The 19,530-nt window shown below is 33.2% G+C and overlaps 3 protein-coding genes across 4 annotated transcripts; 1 reads left to right on the plus strand and 2 right to left on the minus strand.

The window, feature by feature from the left end:
• Window positions 1–4,734: 4,734 nt before the first annotated feature.
• LOC146904683 (uncharacterized) lies at window positions 4,735–6,312 on the minus strand. Of its 2 annotated transcripts, XM_085727381.1 has the most exons (4): window positions 6,162–6,312; window positions 5,627–5,734; window positions 5,127–5,195; window positions 4,735–5,022 (listed from the first exon to the last, which is right to left on the minus strand). In XM_085727381.1, the coding sequence occupies exons 1-4, from the start codon at window positions 6,213–6,215 to the stop codon at window positions 4,945–4,947; spliced, it is 309 nt and encodes a 102-aa protein (XP_085583507.1). In that variant the 5' UTR covers window positions 6,216–6,312; the 3' UTR covers window positions 4,735–4,944. The 2 variants fall into 2 exon arrangements, with proteins under 2 accessions (XP_085583507.1, XP_085583508.1); XM_085727382.1 differs by lacking the exon at window positions 5,627–5,734 and having other exon boundaries at window positions 6,162–6,274.
• A 2,531-nt stretch (window positions 6,313–8,843) lies between these two features.
• Window positions 8,844–11,565, minus strand: LOC146904684 (S-adenosylmethionine decarboxylase proenzyme-like). Its single transcript, XM_085723487.1, has 4 exons — window positions 11,468–11,565; window positions 11,298–11,370; window positions 10,400–10,555; window positions 8,844–10,285 (listed from the first exon to the last, which is right to left on the minus strand). Exon 4 carries the CDS (start codon window positions 10,101–10,103, stop codon window positions 9,021–9,023), a length of 1,083 nt encoding a protein of 360 aa, XP_085579613.1. The 5' UTR covers window positions 10,104–10,285; window positions 10,400–10,555; window positions 11,298–11,370; window positions 11,468–11,565; the 3' UTR covers window positions 8,844–9,020.
• Window positions 11,566–15,518: 3,953 nt separating this feature from the next.
• LOC146904685 (S-adenosylmethionine decarboxylase proenzyme-like) lies at window positions 15,519–18,153 on the plus strand. The gene is made up of 4 exons (XM_085723489.1): window positions 15,519–15,616; window positions 15,709–15,781; window positions 16,511–16,666; window positions 16,769–18,153. Exon 4 carries the CDS (start codon window positions 16,951–16,953, stop codon window positions 18,034–18,036), a length of 1,086 nt encoding a protein of 361 aa, XP_085579615.1. The 5' UTR covers window positions 15,519–15,616; window positions 15,709–15,781; window positions 16,511–16,666; window positions 16,769–16,950; the 3' UTR covers window positions 18,037–18,153.
• The last annotated feature ends 1,377 nt before the right edge of the window (window positions 18,154–19,530 follow it).

Here is a 19,530-nt window from a genome sequence, read left to right on the forward strand (position 1 = left end):
TTCAGAATGCCATGCTGCAACTTTTCTCTGACTATGTGACAGTCAATCTCAAGATGTTTGGTTCTCTCATGAAACACTGGATTGGCTGCAATATGAAGGGCACTCTGGTTGTCACAATAGAGGACAGGTAGCTTGGAACATGTGATGTGAAGATCATGAAGCAGGTATAAAATCCACTGAAGTTCACAAGTAGCTGAGGCACGAGCCCTGTACTCAACTTCAGAAGAGGATCTAGAAACAGTGGTTTGTTTCTTGGTTCTCCATGAAATGAGAGAGTTGCCCAGAAAGAAACAATGACTAGAAATGGATTTTCTGGTATCTAAACAGCCTGCCCAATCAGCATCAGTGAATCCTTGCAAGGACAAAGATGAGTGCCTGGGAAAAAACAAACCTTTACCAGGACAACCCTTCAAATATCTGAGAGTCCTCAATGCGGCATTGTGATGAGTGATAGTAGGGTTTGAGAGAAACTGACTCAATTGTTGTGTAATAAAGGTGATATCTGGTCTGGTGTTGTTGAGATAGATTAATCTGCCAATTAATCTTCTGTAAGCAGGCACATCTGAAAAAGGTGGACTTGAATCACTGTGGAGCTTAATGGAAGGATCTGATGGTGTGGAAACTGGTTTAGAACCAATGAATCCTGAATCAGAAATCAAGTCAAGACAGTACTTTCTTTGACAAAGTGAAATGCCTGCTTTGGAATGAGCAACTTCAATACCAAGAAAGTATTTGAGTTCACCAAGATCCTTGATTTTAAACATAGCATCTAAAACATGCTTGATGTGATCAAATTCAGAAAGGGAATCACCAGCAAGGATGATATCATCAACATACACCAGAAGCACAGTGAAAGACTGGTCAGTTCTCTTAATGAAAAGAGAATGATCTGAGGATGCTTGAACATAATGATGTTGAAGCAAAACAGATGTTAACTTCTCATACCACTTCCTACTAGCCTGTTTCAATCCATAAAGAGACTTTTTAAGCTTGCAGACCTGATTGGATTTAGCAGTCTTGATGCCAGGAGGAACAAGCATATATACATCCTCTTGTAAGTCACCATGCAGAAAAGCATTGTTAACATCCAGTTGGTGTAGAAACCAATTATTGATTGATGTCAATGCTATAACAAGTCTAATTGTAGTCATCTTAGCAACAGGTGAATAGGTATCAAAGTAATCAAGACCCTCAATTTGAGTGTATCCCTTGGCAACCAGTCTTGCTTTGTACCTTTCAACAGTTCCATCAGCATGGTATTTAACCTTAAAAATCCATCTGCACCCAATAGGTTTGACATGGGGTGGCAGATCCACAATGTACCATGTACCAGTTTTCTCAAGAGCCAACAACTCAACTTACATTGCTTTGTTCCAACAATCATACTTGCTTGCCTCAGCATAGGTAGTTGGTTCAGAATGAGTTTGTAGGGAAAGAACAAAGGAAGCATGATTAGAAGACACATTATTATAAGAAATATAGTTAGATATAGGGTAAGTAGAAGTAGAGGAACTGTTACAAACATAATCTTGTAAATGGGAAGGTGCATTTCTAACTCTAGTGGATCTTCTGGGAGATGCATGTGGAGTATCATTATGAATAGGTGGTGTATCATTATGAACATGTGAAGGAGAACAAGGAGGTAAAATGTCATCAATGACAGGAAGAGAAGGAGGTGATGATTGATCATCAGAAGCAATATGGACATTAGAAGGTGAAGTAATGAAATATTGCCAATCATGTGTAGTGGAGGAGGGATCCTTGGGGTAAGGAAGAACAGACTCATGAAAAGAAACATGTCTGGAAATGAATATTTCTCTAGAGGAAAGATCATAGAGAACAAAGCCTTTGAAACCAGACTTGTAACCCAAGAAAACTGTTTTTCTAGCTCTAGACTGAAGTTTGGTTCTGTGGTTGTGTAAAGTGGAAGCATAACATAGGCAACCAAACACCTTAAAGAGATTTTGATCAGGTAATTGGTTATAAAGAATGAAATAAGGAGAGGTATTATGAAGCAAGGGAGTGGGGACTCTATTAATAAGGAAGACAGCATGCAAAATGGCATATGACCAAAAGGAAGGTGGTAATTTTGATTGAAATAATAAGACTCTACCAACATTAAGAATATGCTGATGCTTCCTTTCTACTCTCCCATTTTGTTGGGGAGTTTCAACACAAGATCTCTGGTGAACAATACCATGAGAATCATAAAAATCATGAATGAGAAATTCTGGACCATTATCAGTTCTGACATATTTGGGAGTAACATGAAAATGGTTTTGAATCATAGTAATGAAATTTTTGACATGTGCAGAAACTTCAGCTTTAGTTTTAAGTAAGATAACCCAAAGAAATCTGCTATGATCATCAAGTATGGTCAAAAAATATCTATGACCATGAATGGAGGCAGTGGCAATAGGTCCCCAAATATCAAAGTGAATCAATTCAAAATTAGTGGAAGCATTGGTAGAACTAACAGAAAAAGGTAAATGTTTATGCTTAGCAAAATGACACAAATCACAAACATATTTATTATTGATATGAATATAGGGATACAAAGAAGACATAGTTTGCAATCTAGAATGTGAGACATGACCAAATCTGAAATGCCATATAGCATCAGATGGTACAATATTATTTGAATCACAAATAGAACTAGAAATTCAATTACAAACTTTAGTAGAAGACAAAAGAGAAACTAAATTTGAAGCAGGGGCAGGAGGAATGTAATGATAGAGCCTATTCACTTGTTTAGCCAAACCAATCATCTTCATAGATAAGTTGTCCTGTATGAGACACTGAAAAATGAAAAATGAAATGAAATTTGCAGGACAATGAATCACAAAGTTTAGCAACAGATATGAGATTCAAATGGAAATGAGGTGAATATAAAACATGATGAAGATGAAAATCTGAGGTGAATGAAACAATGCCAGCAAAAGTAACAATGAGTGAATTACCATTTGGTAAGGTAATAGTGACAGGTTTAATTTTATAGAAGGCAGTAAAATATGACATGGTACAACTAATATGCTCATTGGCTCCTGAATCAATAATCCAAGTATGAGGAGGGGAACCAGAAGGTATACCTGAAGAGGCAGTTTCATTAACAGAAACACTAGAAGCTACAAGAGGAGAAACAGTGATGTTGTTAGATGAAGGTCCAGAAGGTGATGATGCAGGGCCAACCAAGTTTGCTTGATGTAACAAAGACACAAGTTGAGCATATTGTTCTTGAGAAAGACCAGTAGTGGAACTTGTGGAGGTATTCAAGCTTGCACCAGAAGAATTGTCATCAGCTTTAGCCTGCACCATGTTGTTTGAACGAGACTGGGGCTTTTTACCATTAGGATAACCATGTTTTTCATAACAAAAATCAACTGTGTGGTTATTACGATGACAAAAGGTGCAATATCTGTTAGGTTTGTTGGGATTGTTTGGTGCACCATTTTTACCACGAGGTGAAAATCTTCTTGCATCAGAGGCATTCAATTGCACAGAAGTATCTTCAGTAACACTAACAAGAGGAAGAGAAGCTGAATTACTCTCTTCCTGAATCACAAGTGAGTACACCTTATTCAAACTAGGAAGAGGATCAAGCAGTAGAATTTGAGTTTTCACCACTGAAAAATTTTCATTCAAGCCTGTAAGAAATTGCATGATTTGATCCTCATTTCTATGAGTTTTAGCAACTCTGGTAGCATCACAACGACAAGGATGAAGGCATACACATTGAGGTATAGGACGGTGTGAAGAGAACTCTTCCCAAAGAGCCTTCAATTCAGTGAAATAATCAATCACTGACTTATCACCTTGTTTCAATGAATTAATAGTTGAACGCAGATTTGAAATTCTTATACGATCAACTTTGCTGAAACGTTCATGTAGATCTTGCCAAATTTCCAGAGCAGAGTCATAGAAAACAACTGTTTGTGCAATTGACTCAGAGAGAGAGTTGATGAGCCAGGATTGCACCAAATGATTACATCGCTCCCATGCAGGACGAAGTAAATCATCACTTTCAGGAATAGAGATAGTGCCATTGATGAAGCCAAGCTTATTCTTTGTTCCTAATGCGCGTTGCATGGAACGTTTCCACGCCAAGTAATTCGTTCCATTGAGTTTTGGAGAAACGGTTAAAGAGTTCGGTCCTTCACTAGGATGAACAAAATATTCAGATTCTGTATCTGGTTGATTCACACCACGAGCCATAGATGAATTGGATCAAGAATCAGTGAAGAAATGCACAAGAAAAACTGTGAAAACGAACGAACAAGTTCAAGTGAAGATAGAACCAGAAAACAGAGAGATGAAAAAAAAACGCGAAATCTTCAACAATTGAAAGCAAAACAAGCAAATCAATGAAGAAGAGAAGCCAAGAAATGGATCAACATGGAAGAATCCATGGAAATCGATGAAGAATCGATGAAAATCTGAGGAAGAAGACGCAGCGGAAAACGGTTACGCAAGCGTAACAAACTTTCCCAAAGAGGGAGAAAAAGCTCGTGATACCATATTAGGAAAAGATAGAAATGATTCTTATTGATGAAAAAGAGTGGTTACAGAGTATAGATACAAATATGAAGGTGTATCATAAGGAAACATGAGCTAGCAAGTAGTAAACTATTGTTGCTTGAGCGCCAAGTTATCTTGTTCCTTTGTTTTCTTTTCTTCATTCTCTGAATACTCTAATAGTTTCATTCATTGTTAAAATATAATAAAAAAAGTAGTTGATTATTCTAATATAAATTTCATTGATTAATGAATTAAACGAGAACTACATCCTAGTTCTCTTGTTGAAACAAAGAGTTATTCACAAGATATCTAATTAGAGGAGCAAAACAAAATTACAAACACAAATTAGAGCACTTTTTTATACATAATGCCCTAGGAAACAAAAACTAAGTAAAACTGAATGACTAGGATCCCTTCTGCTTGATTTGATCACTTTTTGTTAATTCCAGTTGCATTCTTCACAGCTTCAGCAGCTCCTTGTGCTGATGCCATCACCTGCTGACCAGCCTACATAAAATAAAATAAAAATAGTTACATGGACTATATAATTTAGAAAATTTAAATCTAGACCATAAACAAAGCATTCAAGTTGATGAAATGAAAATTCCAACCCCTTGCACGGTTTCTTTTGCGGATTGAGCAGCATTGCTAGCCATGTCCGCCAAGTTGCTAGACTTCTCCTGAAATTCGTAGTATAGAGACCATATAAAATTCTTTGTAATTGCATTGCAACTATATGTAACTTCAAAACATAATACAACAAAAAAATTTCAATTTAGCAATCAAAGTTTTAAATTGGTTTTTTTTTTGAAGGAAAGTTTTAAATTGGTTGTTCAACGAACTTTGCAAAACAAAAAAAAAAGTTGTGGTTAAATGTTTGTGTTTTAATTGTTTAAATCATTCGTTGTTTGAGGGAGGAATTTCCCTAATCCCTAAAATAATTCAGATGTATAAATAAAAAACAATTATTGTATTATCCGACACTTTCGAACAGATCATACCAAAAAGAAATAAACTTTCAAAATGGTATATGATTTTCTTTAGAAATTTGGAGTGGAGAAAATTGCCACTTTAAAGAGTAAACACTAAATTTGAGAGAAGGTAAGAAAACCTGAGCTTGGCCTTGGGCCTGTCCAGTCTCATAGCTCATCTTTTGGGAATCCGACTTGGCGGACTGAGCAGCATTGCTAGCCATGTCCGCCAAGTTGCTAGACTTCTCCTGAAATTCATAGTATAGAGATCATATAAAATTCTTTGTAATTGCATTGCAACTATGTAACTTAAAAACACAATACAGCAAAAAAAAGAATATTGCAATCTAGCAATCAAAGTTTTAAATTAGTTGTTAAACGACCTTTGCAAAACAAAAACAAAAAAGTTGTGGTTAAATGTTAGTATCTTAATTGATTAAATCATTCGTTGTTTGAGTGAGGAATTTTCTCGATCCCCGAAATACTTTAGATGTAAAAAAAAAAAAAAAAACGCAATCATTGTACCATCAAAAAGTACACTTTCGAAAAAATTATACCAAAAAGAAATAAACTTCTAACATAGTATATGATTTTCTTTAGAAAAAATAGAGTGGAGAAAGCTACTCTTAAAATTAACACACACTAAAGATTAATTTTGAGAGAAGGTAAGAAAACCTGAGCTTGGCCTTGGGCATGTCCAGCCTCATAGCTCATCTTTTGGGGATCCATCTCTGAAATTGTAATGAAATGAATGAATTGAATATCAAGAATGGGTTTAAGATGAAGATGAAATGTCTAGCATTTCACTCATATATTTATATGTGAGTTCTAAAAAGAATTACATTGCTCCAGTTTTTAGCTACCATATGTTCAGAGGGCCACGTGGAATCTTAATATGTTCTTTGAGACGTTTTAACCGGTTGACCAAGAAAGCTGTGTGGATGATAACTTGTTACTATTCTCAGCTTGGTTGCTAATTGATGCATGGATGATTTTTTCTTTAGATATAGATTATAGTTGGATATATATTAAATATATTATATTTGTTTATACAATTTTATATACTGACTATGTAACTAAGAAGTTGGGGATCAAATAGTTGATGAGTTTCAAGACAAATCGTTTAAGAAAATTTAAGTTTGAATTATAGCTAGAATGATTATTTATTAGATTTTATTTACATTTGAGGTGAACTATTTACTTGTCTTTATTGTTATAAGTGGTTTGATTGTGAAGACATTTTATTGCTAATTGATGCATGGATGATTTTTTTCTTTAGATATAGATTATAGTTGGATATATATTAAATATATTATATTTGTTTATACAATTTTATATACTGACTATGTAACTAAGAAGTTGGGGATCAAATAGTTGATGAGTTTCAAGACAAATCGTTTAAGAAAATTTAAGTTTGAATTATAGCTAGAATGATTATTTATTAGATTTTATTTACATTTGAGGTGAACTATTTACTTGTCTTTATTGTTATAAGTGGTTTGATTGTGAAGACATTTTATGTTGAATTATTTCCGGTTTATTTGAGTATGTATTAGTCACTATATCATTAACAACAACAAAAAACAATGGTCTTTTTATTTTGCATTATCATGAGAATACATTCAAAGATGTAGACCTGTTATTGTTGATGTTCGCCACACCTAAAAACTAATGCAATCTCTAATAATAGACCTGTTAAATTTTTTGCATGTTAGGCGTGAAGCCAACCAGGCCGCCCATTATTTAGCTAAACATGTTCTTCATAATTTAAATCAAATATGGATCGAAGAGACTCCACCTTGTATTTCTGCAATCTTGCCTTTTAATTTTATTGTCAGACTTTCATTAATGAATTTTCTTTAACGTAAAAAAAAAAATGTTTCTCAAGCACTTTAAAATATAAATTGTTTGTCTTGGTTCAAATCACGGAAAGTCATGATAAAAAAAATTAAATAAATAATAATTAATCAATAATGAAGTATATGGTCTAAGAAGCGGGAAAACATGTGGTCAAGAGTTTGATTTCTAATCTATTATGAAAAAAAATTGATTGAATGGGGAGAAAGCACCTTGTGTGCCCCATGGATTTCTCCTGTCAAACGGTTTAGAAACTTCGTATCAATATCATGATAACCAAGAAAAATCACGAGATAATGATTTTATTTATAATTTAAAGAAATGGCGTTCTAATTTCCATTGTTGCTTAAGTTTTATTGGGTGTCGGATTCGCTATCTAGTTATGTTTTGGTTTTTGGTGTTTTGTGAGTTATAAGCAAGCTAGTTTGACACGACCTGTGTTTTAAATGATTTTTAATCATTTGACATTTTTTTAAAGTGCTTAGGTATCTTAAAGCATGTCCAAGTACTCTAAGTAAATAGTCTTAGATTGTTTATCACACGGTAGAAATTCACTTCAACGCAGAAGCTCATACACTTAGCTTCATGGCTTTCACATTGAACATGCACTAGAACGTGGTACTTGTGTGCTAAAAGACAGTAATTAATAGGCATAACATAGGCATAACACATATTGTTTCGGACGTAATTTAAACGTATTTTTAAACTTATTATTTAAACTTTTTTTTTTTTTTGACGAATTATTATTTAAACTTATGAATCACATTCCAAGCCAAAATAGGAGAGCCACATGTGTTGTCAATGCTGGCTTGCACTACCTAGCCATGTACTTTGCATGTAGAGAGAGACCTTCCACGAAAATGCTCTAAGTGCATTGACGTAAAGAATTTGATACTGATAGATAGCATATCTAATCTAAAGGAATCACGTGGTTTGTGTTTCCTGGTCCTACGGAGATTCGATCAACCAACAAAACCATTTCTAGCCACAAGTTCACAACGTAACTTTTATTTCTCATACTATTCCTATAGCCAATAAGGAAGAAGTGTGTTTCCTGGTCCTACGGAGATTCGATTAACCAACACCATTTCATTTCTAGCCACAAGTTCACAACTCCTATAGCCGCATACCTATTATTTTAGGCACATCACAGCCACATAGAAAAAGTGAATGAATAATTGATTTATAAAGTTATTGCAATGTTGTTGGCTATTTGATTCTAAAATCAAAAGTGCCACATACGATGCTTGTAAAGCTGACTCATAATTTCACTATCTTCATTATGCAATTTTTTCTCCGCTCTTATTGCGGAACAAATCTTCATAATTGAATTCGACTCTTTCTCCATCTGATAAATCTGAATAATTTGAAATTGACTTAACAAAATTCCCATAACTTTAATCAATATCAAGCATAACTTTAATTTTATATCACTGCAACAATGTTCATCCTTTTATTTTTGCAACAATGGGGCCATCATCGTTTGATGATTGAATGATATTTCTCAAAGCAATACATATTAAATTTATTTAGAAATATAATAAGGTACAAGACTCAAATAAAAAAGTAACAAGCAACATAACACGACACGTTTATTGACTCGCTTAAATTTATTCAGGTAACAACCCTGATAACAGTAAACATAATCAAGAACAGAACATAAAGACCAAAGTAGTATTATATCTCCTTAACTTCCTCCTCGTTCTCATCCTCACTCCAGCAACATTTCAGAGTAGACCTTGGAGATGTGCAGCCATCATTTCGAACAAAGGTACGGTACACGACTGCACCATCTTCACCAAGTACTTCATTGATCCTCTCTCCACAGTTGTATCCTTTAACCTCCAAAGGAAATTTGTCAAGTTTTTCACCATTTGTATCAATGTGCAATGCAACAGAAAACTCAGCTGGATAGAAACATGCTAAAACCCTTCCAACAAGTTCATTCAGAGATTTCTCTTCAAAGTTATAACCCACTGCTTCAAAGCTTGCATAACTGAATCCATCTTCAGGGGTGACGTGGATAGTGGATATTGCACTATCTTCAATTCCGTTCATTGAGTACCCGCAAGGTTCAAATTCGAAGTCACATATGTCAGATTTTGGAAGGATCTTCCTGATTCCAGAATTCTTAGTCATCAAACCTGCTGAAGATTCTTCTGTCTTGAAAAACACTGATGCCTTTTCTTTATCTAAACCAGTCATGCACATTTCAAGGCCATAGACAGCTTCCGGTGAAGCGTCTAGCTTAGCACTAGCAGAGTAAATGTGCCAAATTTGTGACTTATCAGCATCACCCATCATGTAAGCTTGGCTACCGGAACCTAGTTTGCCAAAATAGCTGTCAAGAACAGCAACTTCCACGGAAAAGCTTCGATGAGGGAAGGATTGAGCTCCAGGAAAGATGAAGCTTCCGCGAGTGTATCTCACCGATTTCACAGCAATGTTAAGACCATCGGCAAGCTTAAGAATTGCAGGGATAGACAGAAGCAATTTCGTAGTCCCGCAGGTTTTGATGATAAGTTTGTACGCATAGATGAATAAGCTTGACTCGGATAGGACATATGAATCAACATAATCATTAGATAGTGAGTCAACAATGGTGCATTCTGCTGGTTTCAGAATCTCGTCAATTTGGTCTTTGGACAATGCTCGGAGGCCTAATCCAGCAGGGTCAGAGAAAACACCATTTTCGAAAAAAGTTATCTCGAGCCTCTTTTCATAGCCTTCAAAACCGATAGCTGAGTTTGTCATGGTCATCTTGACTCAAAGGAAAAAACAATTTTTGTTGTTTGTAGAGAAAGGGAACAAATGTTGAAGAAAAAAGCAAAGAGGAGGGAGGACAAGAAAAAGGAGAGGAGGACACTAGAATAATTTTGCAGAATGATAAACCTAAAAACTAAATCAGAACCCAAAAAATCTCAGGATGGTTTGCGGGTGCACTGCATAATAAAGAAAAAAGGGTGTTAAAAAACAAAGCCAAATCAACCAATCTTATACTATATACTATAATGTTAAAATTAATCAAAGGAATTGAAATTGAAATGGGAAATTACGTTTGAGTAATCAGCAGATTTGAATTTTTCTACGCCACCGTTGGGTCGAACGTCTTCAATGATGTAACCGAGAGGAGCTTCGTACAAAAAGGAGGAATTACTACTGCTAGACTTCTTTTTACCACCTTTAGACTCCATTAGTTCATTCACACTTCACTGCAAATAGAAGAATAAAGCAAGATGTTAGTCACAAAAATAGACCAGGGATTACAAAATGTTATAATATATGTGAAATCATAACATTCAACATGTAACATGAAGTAATATATGCCAATAATAATTGTGCAGAAATCATATGTGAAATTATCAGAGAATAATTGAAATTGACAATCATAACAAATTCAACATGTAGCCTGAAATAATACATCTTGAATAACATACACCAATATTGGTAAATGATAGTACCATTGCAATTGAAAGTGTAAATAAACCTATGCAACCAAATGAAAATAAACAGAAAAGATTGAAAAGTTCATAACTATGTGAAAATAAAGCTATGCAACCAAATCTATGTGGTATCTGTAACGAAAATAAACAGCATTAACATTTTTTTCAGAAATCAACAATAAGAAAAGGTAAATTGATCAAAGTTTATAATAAAAAAACAACAAAAATAAGAATAGTGAGTTTTTGTAACAAAAAATAAATCCCAGATCCGTTTCAATCATCAAATGCTTTTCAAAAAATCATCATGAGTCAAAAAACAATCTTCAAAGCTATCATTGATTTCATAATTATCCAAAAATTGGAAAATAATCATGAGTCAAAGAAAAAATTATAAAAAACAATCTCAATAATCTCATTTTTATACAGAAATTGAATCATATTTCTTCATCCAAAACCATAAACAATAACCTAAAACAGCACAAAAAAATGAAAATGAAAGCGTTATACTCACAGTTTTTAAACAATTGGAGACCGATCTATGCTTATCGATTTCTTCTCAATGAATCAGGATTGTGAATTTTGACCTAAATCAAACAAAATCAAAACAGAGGAAAAATATCAAACATTCAAATAAAAAAAAACAATTGAAAAGAATACATAAAGGAATCGAAATGCACTTACAGAAATGAAGGAAATTGAGGACCGAAAGAGAGAATCGGAGAGAAAGAGCGATGGAAGAGAAGAGAATTAGGTTTCGGAGATTGGAATTGATTTGGGTTGTTACGATGTGAGGAGAGGGGTGGTTTATATAGGGGCTGAGGTGAAGTTCAATGACAATAATACCCTTATATTTTTGGTATCTTTTGAATTGATCATATCGCTTTGCCACGTCCCTTCTCCTTCAAATTTGGTATAGAATCTGTTTTTTATGTTACTTTATTTTTTATGCTACTTTATAATTTATAAATGAAATAATTATAAATGTATGAGACAAAATAAAATATATAATAATCATACTAGTAATGATATTTGTATATATACCCAAGAGCGTTTAGATGAGATGCCACTGTCCACGTGAGCTTAGTTCAGTTGATATGGACAATGCATAATATATGTAAGGTCTGGGGTTCAAATCTCGGCCACCACAAAAAAAAAATGAGATGACACTGATCTCTTCTAACTTACCCAAGCATCCCGGTTCATAATCAACCTTGGACATGCAACAACGTTAAAACTCTTAGGGAGAGTTTGTTGTACATTTGGGTCCCGCAATGCTCGAGTATTAGTCTTCGTAGTTGCGTGCGAGGATGCCCGGTTCACACCAAAAAAAATTGTTGTTCAAAAGTTCTCACAAAATGTTTGTACAAATATCATTTCTCTAATTATAATACCCAGAAACAATTCCTCTATTAAACAAAACTATAAAAAACAATTAATAACAAATAAAGACTATCAAAACAACTGATTGTTGTATTAAAAAAGTTGAGGTTAAATATGTTTTTGGTTGCTATAACTATATCAACTTTTTGTTTTAGTCTTTCTAAAAAATTCTTCGATTTTTAGTCTTTATAAAATTTTCAATCACCGCTTTTAATCCCTATTTTTAAGTCAAATCATATGTAGCCTTTGAAATTTTCAATGAAATTGCGCAGAAATTTGTAGAATATTGAAAAAACTCTCCCAAAAAAGTTTAGAATTTTTTAAGAAAACATGAATTAAATATAAGTTTTTAACCGCAAAAAATTTAAAAATTAATATTTAATTCTTTTTTTTTTTGTGGTGGCCGGGGTTTGAACCCTGGACCACCAACTGAGTTATGCTCACGAGGACAAATTCTTGTTTTGTTAACAAATAAAAAAAATTGGGAGAGATATTTCTAATATTATAAACTTTTATGCAAAATTTTATTCAAAAATATGAATTCTACATATGAGTTTACCTAAAAGGATAGACCTCGTCAAAAAAAAGGAGGGACCAAAAGTGAAGATTAAAAATCTTTGAGGGACTAAAAGTTGAAGAAAAAATCTAGAGGGACTAAAACAAAAGGTTGGTATATTTATAAGAAGCAGAAACATATTTAACCTAAAAAACTATCAATAACAAGATAAGTATGTGGATGAGTTTTGTCCTCAGCGAGGTCTCCAAACTATCAATAACAAGATAAGTATGTGGATGAGTTTTGTCCTCAGCGAGGTCTCCGTTAAGGGAACTATTTATCTTATGTGCTCAGCATTTTCCCGGACTTCTAATTTCTTGAGGTGTTAAAAAATAAATCATTTATTTTTTTACATATATGTATGGGTTCTATTCAAGATGCTTAGAACATTCAAGGAATGCTTAATACTTACTCCCTTTTGTCACTATTATAAAAGCAAAAATTCATTTTTCATATTTCTTGAATAATGTATCTGGTTAATAATAGTGCCAAGTACGTTAATTATTCAATGAATATGAAAAGTGAATTTGTGCTTATAATAGTGATTGGACGGAGTATCAATATATTTCTCATCAACTTATCAATTTGGATAAATCAGAAATCTCTTTCAGCCGAAATGTACCTGGTGATCGTAAAATCTTGTTACGAGGTTAGATTCAAAGTAAGGTTATTGAGAGTCATCTGAGGTATCTGGGACTACCTGTTTTTGTTGGTAGGTCTATGTAATAGTTTTTTTAATTATGTCAAATATTGGTTGTGGAAGAAGCTGAAAGATTGGAAAGAAAATTTTCACTTGACCGTTGGGATAGAATTTGGGGCCTTAAAAGTGTGATTTTCAAACTAGTGGCCAAAATTGTTAATTTTGGAAACTCTGAAGGACCAAAAATGCATTTTAGCCAAAATAGTAATCAAAAGATAAAATATATTTAAATTCTTCAATTTTATTAGACGTTGTCACTATTTCAGACACGATTATTCATTCCGGTTGAAAATATCCGACTAGGTACTTAATATTAGCAATTGTGCTTGGGATCCTTAAACCCTGACAATTCGACGAAATAAAACTGATTTCCCTTGGCGGACATGGTGTTCAGTTCCCGTCATTACATTATTATTGTCAATTAAACCATATGCCCCATAGTAATGTCTAAATGATGCTCATGATAACTATTCTTAATCAATGGCGGAGTCCTTCATGGGTTGGGGGTGGGCCACGATCCATTCAGAAAAATAAATTTTTCTACAACCATATATCCATTTTGCAATAGTTTTAGTTTTCGGCATATCCAAATCCCCGCAAAGTGACGTAGTGTCTCATCCGAAAAAATAAAAAATCATATGTCCATTTTGTGAGATTTTTAAACAACTTTTCAATAGTTTTAAGTTTTAGTGGTTCCAAAATTGACATACATGATTTTTGTCATCTTAAACTTGGTTGATTAGCTGTTTATAGACTTTCTAATTTGCGGGGGTTTCAAACCTCCAATATATTGTTCTATCAACTGAGAATGCCTACAATTTACAGTCGTATTGTAAAAAACAGTTTCATAACTTATAGGATTAGTAAAATATGTTCCTGTTCATTTTTTTTTTTAAGTACTCATCCGAGCTTTTAAAAGTCAACCTCCACCACTTCAACTTTGTACTTAATGTTTATTATAACTTTAATTTTATGTTTATATATTATATTTATTTTAGTGGTCCATTTGGATTTTTTTTTGGGAAATGCTAACAAGTGCCCTAAGGGCACTTGATAAGAAACTTAAAGTAGTAACTTTATCTTGGAAATTGTGCATTCAACTTATTGAAATAGTAAAAAGCAACTTTTTCTACATGAAATTTCACAATTATTTCCTTTTTTGATTCCTTAACCATTGCCCTAAGGGCATTGGTTAGCAAAACCCTTTTTTTTTTGAACTCCGCCACTGTTATTATTGATCAATGTGAGTCTCCCACCTCATCGCAAGGTGCACTCTCTTCTAGCCTCAACCTCTTCAACCATATCAAACCTTCACAAGAAAATAAATTCTCTTGAAATTCTCTTCATTTTTCTAAATTGTTTTATTTTTTTGAACAAACTAAAATGATATATATATATATATATATATATATATATATATTCTAAATTGTTACATCCCAATCACACACTCAATATTCTATTTTCTTTATAATATTATATATCTCTTTTTCTATTTCATGTTTAATGGTGTAGATGTATGTAACAATTGAAAAAAATGAAAAAGATTTCATTAGAGAGAATTCATTCCCCCTCTGCGAATATTTTGTTTTTTGGTGTTTAATATTATTTTATATTTGATTTTGTCTGATATGTTTATGAAGAAGTTGAATTGTTATTATTATTTTTTATGGAAGTTGAACTAGTATTATCATATATCTATTTTTGTTGGTATTTATTATCATAATATTTTTTTTAGGAAAGTATTATTATATATTTTATTTTGTCTGATATATTTATTTTCATTCAAAAAGAAAAAGTGAAATATATAATTTTTTTAGGAAAGTATTATTATATATTTTTTTTTGTCTGATACATTAATTTCATTCAAAAAAAATTCTATTTATAAAAAAAAAAGTTTTTTTTTTGAGAGCTTATAAAAAAAAAAAGTTCTATACCAAATTTGAAGGGGAATGTGGTACGTCACGTGCCACGCCGTGAAGAAATGGGACAACAGAAAGCAATGAGATAAAATGATACGAAAAGAATAAGGGTATTATTGTAATTGAACCTCACCTAAGCCTCTATATAAATAAACTACTCCGCTCTTCTCTAACTCCAATATCTTAAACCTTAAACCAATTCCAATTATAATTTTCTCTCTTCGTTCTTTCTTTCCGTTGGTTTTCTTTCGCTCCTCAGTTTTTCTTGATTCTCTGTAAGTGCATTGCGATTTTCCTTATGTGTTTTTTCTCAATTGCGATTTCAATGTTTTGATTATTTTTCTGTCTTTGATATTGTTCGATTTAGGTCATAATTCAGAATTCTGATTCATTAAAGGGAAATCTAGAATCTTCAATCGGTCTCCAATTGTTTACAAACTGTAAGTATCACACGCTTTTATTTTCTGTAATCTTAGGACGTAGAAATATGATTCAATTTCTGAATGAATTTTATTTTCAATTTTGTGTATTTTTTAGGTTATTGTTTATGGTTTTAGGACGAAGAAATATGATTCAATTTCTGAATGAATTAATGAAATGATACCATTTGATGAATTTTTGTGAAAAGCAGTTAATTTAATGGTTGACCCAACCTGTTTTTAAAATCTGAAAGCTTTTGATTACTAAAATTAATTATATAAAACTCAATCATATGTTTCTCCAAAATTTATGATAATTTCTGAAGTCTCAGTATTTATCATAATTTCTGAACATCGTCTGAAACTATTGTTAAGAATCTGTTTATTTTCCAACATTGATGTATGTGTTGTTAACAAAACATTATTTCGTGTGGCATATTGAATTTTGTTTTATTTTACATAGACATTTTGTGTTGATTTATTATTCTATGAATAAAAATATCACCCGGATTTGGTTGCATAGCTGCTGTGTTAACTTTCAATTGCATTTGTAACAATTCATGTTAAATTGTTTCATTTTCATGTAACATGTTGAAGTTCTTATGATTTCCAATTCCATTTCCAATTATTCCTTCGTGATTTAATTATTATTTTTGTTATCTACCACAAAAAGTAGCCCAGAAATCATGATTTCATTGCAATTATTGGCTTATTTTTGTGTTTCACATTTTGATTTATTCTTTTTTCCAGGAAAGTGTGAATGAGGTAATGGAGTCAAAAGGTGGTAAGAAGAAGTCTAGCAGTAGTAAATCCTCCTTTTTGTACGAAGCTCCCCTCGGATACATCATTGAAGACGTTCGACCTAACGGTGGAGTAGAAAAATTCAAATCACCTGATTACTCAAACGTAATTTCTCATTTCAATTTCAATTCCTTTGATTAATGTCAACATTGTAAGATTGATTGATTTGCCTTTAGTTTTTAACACCCTTTTTTATTTATTATGCAGTGCACCCGCAAACCATCCTGAGATTTTTTGGGTTGTGATATAGTTCTTAGGTTTATCATTTTGCAAAATTATTCTAAGTTTACTCCTCTCCTTTTTCTTGTCCTCCCTCCTCTTTGCTTTTTCTTCAACCCTGGTTTCCTTTCTCTACAAACAACAAAAATTATTTTCCCCTTTGAGTCAAGATGACCATGACAAACTCAGCTATTGGTTTTGAAGGATATGAAAAGAGGCTTGAGATAACCTTTTTTGAGAATGGCGTTTTCTCTGATCCTGCCGGATTAGGCCTCCGGGCATTGTCCAAAGACCAAATTGATGAGATTCTAAAACCAGCAGAATGCACCATTGTTGACTCACTATCTAATGATTATGTCGATTCATATGTTCTTTCCGAGTCAAGCTTATTCATTTATGCTTACAAACTTATAATCAAAACCTGTGGGACTACCAAGTTGCTTCTGTCAATCCCTGCCATTCTTAAGCTTGCTGATGGTCTTAACATTGCTGTGAAGTCGGTGAGATACACTCGCGGAAGCTTCATTTTCCCTGGAGCTCAATCATTCCCTCATCGTAGCTTTTCCGAGGAAGTTGCTGTTCTTGACAGCTATTTTGGCAAACTGGGTTCCGGTAGCCAAGCTTACATGATGGGTGATGCTGATAAGTCACAAATTTGGCACATTTACTCTGCTAGTGCTAAGCTAGAAGCTTCACCGGAAGCTGTCTATGGCCTTGAAATGTGCATGACTGGTCTAGATAAAGAAAAGGCATCGGTCTTTTTCAAGACAGATGCATCTTCAGCAGGTTTGATGACTAAGAATTCTGGAATCAGGAAGATCCTTCCAAAATCTGACATATGTGATTTTGAATTTGAACCCTGCGGGTACTCAATGAACGGAATTGAAGGAAGTGCAATATCCACTATCCATGTCACCCCAGAAGATGGATTCAGTTATGCAAGCTTTGAAGCAGTAGGTTATAACTTTGAAGAGAAATCTCTGAACGAACTTGTTGGAAGGGTTTTAGCATGTTTCTATCCAGCTGAGTTTTCTGTTGCATTGCACATTGATACAAATGGCGAAAAACTTGACAAATTTCCTTTGGAGGTTAAAGGATACAACTGTGGAGAGAGGATCAATGAAGTACTTGGTGAAGATGGTGCAGTCGTGTACCGTACCTTTGTTCGAAATGATGGCTGCACATCTCCAAGGTCTACTCTGAAATGTTGCTGGAGTGAGGATGAGAACGAGGAGGAAGTGAAGGAGATATATTAGTACTTCGGTCTTATATTTTATGTTATCAGTGTTATGTTTCCTGTTAACCTTAAATAAATTTGAGCCTTTGTGAAAGCGAATCAATAAAGTGTTATGTTATCAGTTCCTTAAAAAAAAGTGTTATGTTATCAGTAGGGTTGGCAATGAACCGAACAACTCGACAATAGTTCGTAACTCGATTCGATAATTAACTCATTGAACTTGGTTCATGAACCAAATGAGCTGAACTTGGGCTAAAAATTAAGTTCGGTAAATAAATGAGCTGAACTTGAGCTGTATATAGTTCGACTCGGTTGGTTCATGAGTTGGCTCGATAATCAATAATATAAATATTTTTTCGATAATATCTATATTAGTTTAGTAAAAATTAATAAAGTACAAGATTAAATATTCAATATTCAACATGTAATTTATTGCAAGCTTCCTCTAATAATAAAAGAGAAATAATATTAAAAAAAAAGAGAAATAATATTAAAAAAAAAGAAGCAAATGGGGTAAGTAACATACTTTTGCAGGATTTTAACTAAAATATGTGTATTACAATTAGTCCCACATCGGGGAGTTTAAAAACAATAGTGAGAGGGAGTGGTTATAAAATAATAGCGCTGCATGTACAGTATAGTAAGCTACAGTTACAGTTGTTTTAATTATAAATGACTACAATTTTATTTCTTTGTAGTCTTAAAACAAACATGTTCTTTAGTTTTATTTTAGTTCAATTTTTGTTTTTTTTTTCAAATAAAGTAAAAGGTCAAGATATGGACGATAAATACAAAAAAAACTTTTGAATGATGTTAATCGACCAACGAGTTGAACCTAACGAGCCGAACCGAGTTGTTCGTGAACTTTAAACGAGCCGAACTCGAGTTAAAAAAATGGCTCGTGTCGAACTCGAGTCGAGTTTCGAGCCGAACCAATTCTTATCGAGTCGAGTCGAGCTCAGACGAGTTCGGTTCGACTCGACTCATTTCCAGCCCTAGTTATCAGTGTTAACCTTGAATAAATTTGAGCTTTTGTTGTGAAAGCGAATCACTAAAGTGTTATGTTGCTTGATAATATTTTAGTTTATTGAGGATTCCATATGTGAGTGTTGTACCTGGATTATATCTCTAAATAAAGTATATGCTGTATAAGAAAAACAAAAATCTTATTTAGATTTTGTTGTTAACCGACCAGCAAGGCATTTGTAGAATTCAATCATCATATGATCATGAAAGTTATGCTTGGTGGTGATTAGTGAATCAATGAAAAACATAATTTCATTTTTAAAAAAAATATTTGATCTCATGGAAATTTTGTTTGGACAATATAAAATTATTTGGATTTACATGCATCATCATACATCTTTCATGATGATGCTAGAACAAAGTGATTTCACAAACAAATAGCCAACAATAACTTTTTTTTTTTGAGGGACCAACAATAACTTTATAAATCAATTATGTATGCACTTTTTTATACTATTATTGCGCAATAAAAAACAAGTTCGTGGCT

Source organism: Medicago sativa, chromosome 7 (genome assembly GCF_051527215.1).
Source record: "Medicago sativa cultivar Bolivia chromosome 7, Bolivia_mono, whole genome shotgun sequence".
Classification (NCBI taxonomy): Eukaryota; Viridiplantae; Streptophyta; class Magnoliopsida; order Fabales; family Fabaceae; genus Medicago; species Medicago sativa.